Below are 8,169 nucleotides of genomic sequence, written 5' to 3'. Positions count from 1 at the left end.
TGCTAGACACCCAGCCAAAGTTGCCACAAGCTGCTACATACACCGATCAAAATAGAACAAAACACATCAGTAGATATAAACAGAATTGCAGCATGCATAGTCGAAACACCTAACCAAAATTGCTAGACACCCAGCCACAAGCACAATCAGATCAGATCACTAGAACAGAACAAAGCAGAACAATGGAAACAATCCAGATTAGATCACCAGAATAGAACAAAGCAGAACAACAGATTAGATCACCAGAACAAATCAAATACAGAACAAAGCTGGACAACAGAAACACAAAACAGCAGATGGGAACTGAGCAGCAGCAACGAGCATATTCAGATCAGAACGAAGCCAGATGAAGTCACCCTTTTGTGTGTTAGCCTCTGTGATCCTTAGTAATGCTAATTTGCAAATGTGACTCAGCAGCATACCATCAAATTGAAATAGATCAGCACCCTTACTTACCCTTCATTGATACAGTGCCTAACAGCTGAGATGTTGTACAGAAAATCATTGATCGAAAAGTGGAGCTTCGTAGACGTAGCTTTCAACCAAATGGAAATCCTGGTGACAATGAGCTCTTGTAGCTCCTGCAGATTTGGCGAAGATGCTTTAAAGAGACATTCATTCTTATGTTTCCAGATGGACCATAGAGTTACTAGAGGAATAGCATTCCATATTCGATGTTCAGACTTTCTGCAATCATAACCTGACCACCATAGCAGCAAGTTTGGGACAGAATTTGGGACAACCCAAGTAGTCCCCCCCCCCCCCCACTTCAACAGCCCAGTCCAAACTTTCCACACCCGAGGGCAAGAGATTAGAACATGTTCTGCTGTTTCCTACTGTGCTTGACAAAATATGCATAGGGTAGAGGCAGACCCATCTAAGATACCAATACGCTGAAAGAAGACAGAGGTTTTTAGCTTATATTTCCATGCGAGCCAGCTGAAAAATTGCACTTTGGGCGGGAGTTGCTTGTTCCACACCAGACGAATAGGATGATTACATGCTCCATGGGCAATGCTGGTATGATTATAAAAGACCGAGACAAGAGACTGCCCTGCAATAGCTTCTGACCAAACTGCCCTGTCTTGGGCTTCTAGATTAAGTATGGGAGTTGGATATAGGGTGGTAGTGAGTCTAAGTAGTTCACTTTTCTCCCAGTTAAAGAGGGGCCTCCTAAATGTGAAAATCTAATGCTTAGTAGGGCCAGAGACATCCACAAAGTCCTTGAGTAACCCACCCTTGTTGAGTGACAGCCTGTAGATCCAAGGAAACTTATCTTTTAGGCAAATATTTCCACACCAATTATCATTCCAAAACCTGATTCTACAACCATTACCCACCTTTAATTTTAGGTTATTGGTATAGTATTGAAAGAGGGACTCGTTCAGCACCACTGCTGATACAATACCATTCTAGATGTTTGATAACTTGATGCTTGAGCTAAGGTTTGGGAACCATCTCCCACCAAGGAATTTGTATTTGCTACAGATGATTTTCTTCCATAACGAGTCATTTTCAGATGGAAACCTCCACCACCACTTTAGGAGTAAGCACACATTTACATCCTTAACCCTTCTAATGCCCAACCCACCCTGCTTTATACTCTTGGTAACCTCTGACCATTTCACTAGGTGGATTTTTCGCCTTGAATCTAAGCCTCCCCATAAGAATGAGGGTTGAATTTTGTCTAGCTACTTAGCAACTCCTTCAGGCAGCCTATATAGAGACAAGAAGTATACATGTAAGCTTGATAGTACTGCTTTGACCAATATTAATCAGCTTGCGAAAGAGAGGAGTCTTCTTTTCCAACCAGCAAGTCTCAACTTAAACTTATCAATAACAGGTTGCCATGTTTTCTTTCTCCTTGGATTCGCTCCCAAAGGCAATCCTAAATACTTAAGTGGAAGGGTTTGGGTCTTACAATTCAGTAGGGATGCAAAAATAGCAAGTTCAAAGATTGAAATACCAACACCACAAACCACACTTTTGTGGTAATTGATTTTGAGGCCTGAAGCCACTTCAAAGCATCTGAGTATTCTTTTCAAAGCAAGGACTTCTGACAGCTCAGCTTCGCAAAATAGTAGTGAATCATCTGCAAATTGTAGGTGGGAGAGTCGCACTTGGTTGAAACCAATAGATACCCCTTTTAGCAAATTCAACGCCATAGCTCTTTGAAATAGTATGTTCAGCGCCTCAACAACCAAGTTGAATAGGAGTGGTGATAAGGGATCACCTTGCCGGAGACCTTTTTGGGGGCTAAACTCCTCAGTTGGAGAGCCATTGATAGGAACTGAAATTCTCGCAGTGGAGACACATTCCCGCATCCATGAGATCCATTTTTGTCCAAACCCAAAATTTGTAAGCATTGAGAATTGAAAATTCCAATTGATGGAATCAAACGCCTTTTCAAAGTCTAATTTAAAGAGCAACCCTGTGACGCCCCGATTCTACACTATTGGTTGCAGACAAGGGAGAGTCACTAATGAGTTCTATGGTCAATAGCCAAGTAAGATCCCAGGCCACCGGAGGAGTCAAAATAGCCTCCCTTCTAAGTCCAGCTTTCTTAGGCAGGGCACTGCCCTTTTGACAGATCTTAAAAGGTATTGGCACAAGATCTCATAAGCAACGATAAGGTACATACATAGGATATGATACATAATAACCACAATATACTTGATTAAAAAGATTGTTCCATTACATTACATCTCAAAAAGAAAGTTTTAAACTTCATATGAGTCTTACAAAATAACAAAAAGGAAATTTCTAGTATTCCTAAGATAGCCAAAAGTCTTCAAAGGTTTTCGGCTCGTCGTCTTCCGCTGAGTTCCACTTCGTCACCTGGCATGATACGCCGTGAGCTTTGATTGCCCAGTAAACACACACACACCCCACCTCTTTTTCCCAGTCCAATACACAATCACATTTATAGCACCAAGTAGTAAAGCATGATACTCCAATAAACAAATAAATACATTAAGAGTTGAGTCAGATGTTAGTAACTAGAAATCCCCCAAAGAGATTCCGTCCTCCCGACCACAAGAATCGGACGCGGATTATTCCGTATGCCCTCTCTTTTGCTGCTTTGTTGCAGACCTAACCTCGGATGCCTACCAACGGTTATATACCGCGTAGCGCCAACCGCAGGGCCTCAAAAGAGACGGTAAAAATAGGGCCTTGCCCGAATCCCTCCTTACACCAAACCACCTAGGGTCCGAATACAACCGCTCCGTTCAAGGCTCCTGAAAACCACTTGCGCAAGTTTTAACCTCAAATAGGGAACGCATCCCAACAAACCATATAACACATTTTCTAATCTTTTCATTACTCAAGTGTTCGAAAACCCAATACCCACCCAATTAGGTTTCCCGTTGAATTAAGTGTTTTAAGTCAAGGTTAGTCCAACTAAACAATAAAATAAAATTCACATAAGCATGCCTCCTCAAGAAGATAAATAATATAACATACCCATACAGCATTATGCCAAGATATGATAATAGGCCATTAAACATTTTCATGAATACAAGGGTATAAAACATCCAAACATAACAAATTTCCAGATTTAACATCACATGAAGGTTAATATGGAAGGACTACTTAGGTTCATCCACCGGACTCGGTTTTCCTATGGTTCGTAGAGAATTTGATCTAGTTCCTAGAACATTTTTCGGAAATGGGATTGCTTTTCCCGATTTTAAGTTATTTAGGAAATAGTCCAGCACTGTTCCAGAATCTGTCCAGAATCTGCCCAGATCTGTCGACTGTTACGAAAACTTGATTTTCTTGCAAACCACTCAATGTTTTTCGATGAAACCAATTTTAGTTGAAAGCTAACTTCTTAAGGACGGTTTTTACATAAAATAGAGGTTCATAATATTTTTGTACATTTTTCTCGAATTTTTGAAAGTTGACTGAAAAAAAACAGGTTTTAAGGTGGAATGCCAAAACAAGAAAATTTATAAAAAGGGGGTTCCACCATGGAAAAGTTTCATTTCTTTTGTGAGGAAAACATGCTAACTATCCCATGTTTAACTCAGAAAATTTGTTTGAAAGAGTACCCTTGAAAAGTTGAGAGATTCGTACAAAAAGAAGATGGTTTGTGCCAAAATGGGGAAAATACAAGAGAGATGGACTCCATACTCAAATCTTAGTATTTTAACATAAAAACTTGATAATAACAGATCTGGAAAACATTATTTAGGATCTTCAAAAACATGCATTAGAAAAGGAAATGAAGAGAAGGTTGTGTTTGTGGCTTACCTTCCAACTTTGCACAAGAAACTCTTTTCTTCCTCCCTCTTCTTCCCTAGACTTCTCTTCCTTGCTCTCCCCCCTCTTTCTAACCAAAATGTGTGTGTGAGTGAGTGTGTTGTGTGTATGTTTGCAAGCTAGGGAGGGTGTGGTATATAGGCAATTTTTGATGTAAAATGTCCTAAAAGTCCATTAGTTGGAAATGGATGGAAAGGTTAGGATTTGTTCGGATTCTAAGGAAATGGAAGGGATTTGGGAGGCTGGGTCAATGATTTAGGCAACACTAGTTAGAAAGGAACTAGTTTTGGAAATAACAACCTAGGTCTAGGGTACTAGGTTTGGGTTTCCTAGAATATCATGATGATATATATTGAAAATTGGCTCCTCTCTTCTCCCTAGGATGATGGGGTTATTTTTTATTAATTTTAGGTACAAGGGCACATCCCTCAAGGTGTATACATATATATATATATATTGCAAGATTGATAGTATACCAAGGTACAAGGTACAAGTACTAGTTTGGGGTAAATTTAGAATTTAAATAAAGAAGTGAGAGCTTGGAATTAAACTGATGTATTGGAACCTTACTTATGTAGAATTAAATTAGGTTAGGGAACCTAATCCGGCTAGTGTAATTCCTATTCCGATAAAAATTAAAAATGCTATCTGGCAAGATTCGAAATAGTTTAAGAGCTGAGGGGCTTTAAGGAAATAATGCAAATGTAAGGGTTTTTTTTTATTTTTTTATTTTTTTTAAAGAAAATACATTTTTCCGGGCTTCACATTAAATGTAATGAAATGAGGAGGATTAGAACCTTAATGATGTATTTAATTATGATCTAGTTAGGTCTAGGACTAATGTAAATATCTTCTAGTTAGATGTACACACATATATATAGCAAATCTTTATAGGTACCAAAGTCATTATTGCTCCAAGATTTCAAGAGATTTTAAAGTACAATGATTATAGTCTAGTGGGTATGATGGCTAGCCATGTGATGGTTAATTGATGGACAAGTTATATATATATATATATATATTTTGTACAAATCTTGGAAATTGTAAAATATATTATTAAAAAAGATTTTCGGGTAAAAGTGTATATATATAAATATATAATAGTACTTGTTTGGGGTCAATTTGTGATTTAATAAAAATGCGCGGGCTTGGGTTCAATTAAAGTATCTATTTCAAGTGTAAAATAATTCAGTTTGTATTATCTTGCTTTGAATTTAAAGGTAAATAACCGAACGATGACTATAAAAATTGAAAGTTGAGGTTTAGAGCGATTAATCTAAAATTTGAGAGTTAAGTAATTAATATTAGAGTGTTAGAAGTGATTTCTAAGCTTCCAGGATCGATTACGGTTTGTATGGATTCGCCCGTGATGCGTTTTCAGTCCTAGGGCTTAATTTGTGATTAATCGACGAACTAAGGGCTTTATTATAATAATTCAAAATTCAGGGACCTAACAAGGTTTACAAAAAAAGTCAGGGGCCTCACAAACCCTGCTTTCTTGGATTTATTGCAGCAATCCACAACTTCATTTGCGATCAAGACTCCATCAAGAATGCTTCTACCCTCCAGAAAAGCTAATTGTGAGTCCCCGATTACCATAGGCATGACTTGTTGAAGCCTAGTTGTGAGTACTTTTGAGAGAGTTTTGTAAACAGAGCCAATCAAACAGATGGGTCCGTATTCATTTAATGACACAGCTTTCTCCTTTTTTGGGATGAGAGTAATAAAAGAACTGCTTAAACCCGGAGCCAGTTTTCCATTAGCATAGAAGTCTTTCATAAAGTTAAGAATATCATCTTTGAGTAGCTTCCAAAATTTCAGAAAGAACAACAAGTTGAAACCATCTGGACCTGGGGCTTTGTTCCCATTGCAGTCTTTGATTGCTGCCCAAATTTCTTCTTCAGAAAATTCAGCTTCTAACAAGTGAAAAGAAGTACTGGATCTAACACTCTTGAAGTCCCTAGTTAAGATAGGTCTGATCTTCCAATCATCTGTGAATAGATTTGAGAAATGATTCTATACCGCATGCTTGACAATATTTGGCTCCTCAAAAGGCGCATCCCCTACTGTAATGGAATTGATGGTGTTTCTAGCTTGCCTGCTACTTGCCATTGCATGGAAAATTTAGTGTTCCTGTCGCCTTTTAGTGTCCAGTCCATCCTCGACTTTTGGAGCCACTCCCATTCCAGCTTCCTGCTTAGTGACCACTTTTCATTTCTTCTCTCTCTTAGTAGTTTCAACTCTACCTCTACCAAGGGTCTTGTTTCGACTATTAGATCAAGTTCATGAAGGACAAATTCTGTATCTTTTAGCTTGTTCGCAACATTGCCATAATCTTCTTTACTCCACTTTTTTAATGCCATTTTCAGAACCTGCAGTTTCTTTTTCAGGAGGAGTCCATCAGACCCCTACAACTGTGTTTCCCTCCATGTGGTCTCCACTATAGAAGCTAGGTTTGGGTGTAAGAGCCAAGCATTTAGAAACTTGCATGGTTTGGGCCCTCAATCCCTTTCATCCTCCATAAGTACAAGTGGGCAGTGGTCAGAGACAGTTCTGGGAAGGCCACAGAGTTTGAGCTTGAACCTCATCAACCATTCAGGGCTAATAAGAAACCTGTCAATTCTACTCCATTTATTCCCATCCAGTGCATTGCACCAAGTGAATTTTCTACCTATCATTGGTATATCCACCACCTCACAATTATCTATGAATTGATTGAATTCCTTTATGCCCCTGTCCCTGCATGAGACCCCTATCCTTTTCCCTACTGTTCTGATCTCATTAAAGTCCCCCCCAAGGCACCATGGTTTTGAGAAAGAATGCTTTAGGTTTAGTAGGGTCACCCATAATTCCTTCCTCCTTACTACATCATTTGAAGCATAGGTGTTGATAATTACATAATCAAGAGAGTTTTGAATTTTACCTGACAGAAGGATAAAGTTTATGCTGCAACAATAGTCTGAATGGTGGAAAAAATCCGGGTCCCAGATGTAAATGAAACCACCTGCTAGGCCTTCAGCATCCACAACCATAAATTCAAACTTGTCTCTAGGCCAAATACTCTTCACCCATAAAATATTAGTGCTTGATTGTTTTGTTTCTTGAAGTAAGGCCATATCTATTGCTTTATCAAGAAGAAGCTTCCTTATTTTCCTTCTCTTTGCAAGCTTCCCAATTCCTCTGGTATTCCAGCTCAACAACTTCATTGGAAACAAGTTAACTCTCAGATTCCTCCAGTAGGTGTTAGCTATTCCACCATGCCAGTCCCTCTACCAAATCTTTCTTTATCCTGCTCCTCCATATGTGTGAGTTTCTGTATGACCTCAGCTTCTTGACCCTTAAAATTAAAGCCTAAACTTTTCCCTACCTGCAGTGTTGCATGTGCTTCTTGGAGGATATCCCTTGCAGAGATTGAGTTGGAGCAAATAGGTTCAGCTGAAAATCTTGATTTAGCTCCTTTGATGATGCCTTTACTAGTGCTTGCACCTTTATGCCCCATTCTCCTAGTAAACCCAGAGAATCTTCCTGCAAGGAATTGATGTTTAATCTTATCGCATCTGCTACCTTTTCTTTTCTATTTCTTTGGTCGGTTACTGATGGGGCCTGGAAGGGATGGGCTGGTTGTGGTATTGGTCTTTGACTGGGGTGCCTCCTCTGCTGTTGGCGAGATATAACTTAATGGCCTCATGGGCTGTAGATTCACTTAGGCTAACTTTGTGGGCTACAGGCCACTGTTGTCGTTGCCCAAGTTTACCTCGAGGCAAATACCAGGCCTTTCCATAGATGTGTCTGTAGACACGCCCATGGGCCTCATGCTACAGTTTGGACTCGTTTGTCACGGTTGTTAATCTGATCTCGCAAAGTGCAATGCAAGACTGATAAATCACCAAAGAGTCCAAATCC

General features: G+C 39.3%; 2 protein-coding genes across 2 annotated transcripts; both read right to left on the bottom strand.

Annotated features, from left to right (window-relative positions):
- Positions 1-1,187: 1,187 nt before the first annotated feature.
- LOC114317184 (uncharacterized) lies at positions 1,188-6,629 on the bottom strand. The gene is made up of 3 exons (XM_082889302.1): positions 6,365-6,629; positions 5,756-6,257; positions 1,188-1,323 (listed from the first exon to the last, which is right to left on the bottom strand). The coding sequence occupies exons 1-3, from the start codon at positions 6,627-6,629 to the stop codon at positions 1,188-1,190; spliced, it is 903 nt and encodes a 300-aa protein (XP_082745428.1).
- A 138-nt stretch (positions 6,630-6,767) lies between these two features.
- Positions 6,768-7,765, bottom strand: LOC145799686 (uncharacterized). Its single transcript, XM_082889301.1, has 2 exons — positions 7,634-7,765; positions 6,768-7,466 (listed from the first exon to the last, which is right to left on the bottom strand). Exons 1-2 carry the CDS (start codon positions 7,763-7,765, stop codon positions 6,768-6,770), a joined length of 831 nt encoding a protein of 276 aa, XP_082745427.1.
- Between the last annotated feature and the right edge of the window lie 404 nt (positions 7,766-8,169).

The sequence above is a fragment of the Camellia sinensis genome, chromosome 9, assembly GCF_055761805.1.
Source record: "Camellia sinensis isolate YWXY chromosome 9, ASM5576180v1, whole genome shotgun sequence".
Classification (NCBI taxonomy): Eukaryota; Viridiplantae; Streptophyta; class Magnoliopsida; order Ericales; family Theaceae; genus Camellia; species Camellia sinensis.
The sequence above is the reverse complement of the archived record's forward strand: the minus strand, read 5'-3'. Positions and strand labels throughout refer to the sequence as shown.

Bases quoted from the DNA above. Each gene is read 5' to 3' on its own strand.
- LOC114317184 (XM_082889302.1), bottom strand. From the start codon at position 6,629: ATGGCATTAAAAAAGTGGAGTAAAGAAGATTATGGCAATGTTGCGAAC. The intron at 6,258-6,364 runs GCAAGCTAGAAA...ATCTATTCACAG, and splicing joins CATGCAATGGCAAGTAGCAG to ATGATTGGAAGATCAGACCT. The intron at 1,324-5,755 runs GTTTGTGAGGCC...TAATGGTTGTAG, and splicing joins AATAAATCCAAGAAAGCAGG to AATCAGGTTTTGGAATGATA.
- LOC145799686 (XM_082889301.1), bottom strand. From the start codon at position 7,765: ATGGGGCATAAAGGTGCAAGCACTAGTAAAGGCATCATCAAAGGAGCT. The intron at 7,467-7,633 runs GTAGGGAAAAGT...TTTCCAATGAAG, and splicing joins AAGCACATGCAACACTGCAG to TTGTTGAGCTGGAATACCAG.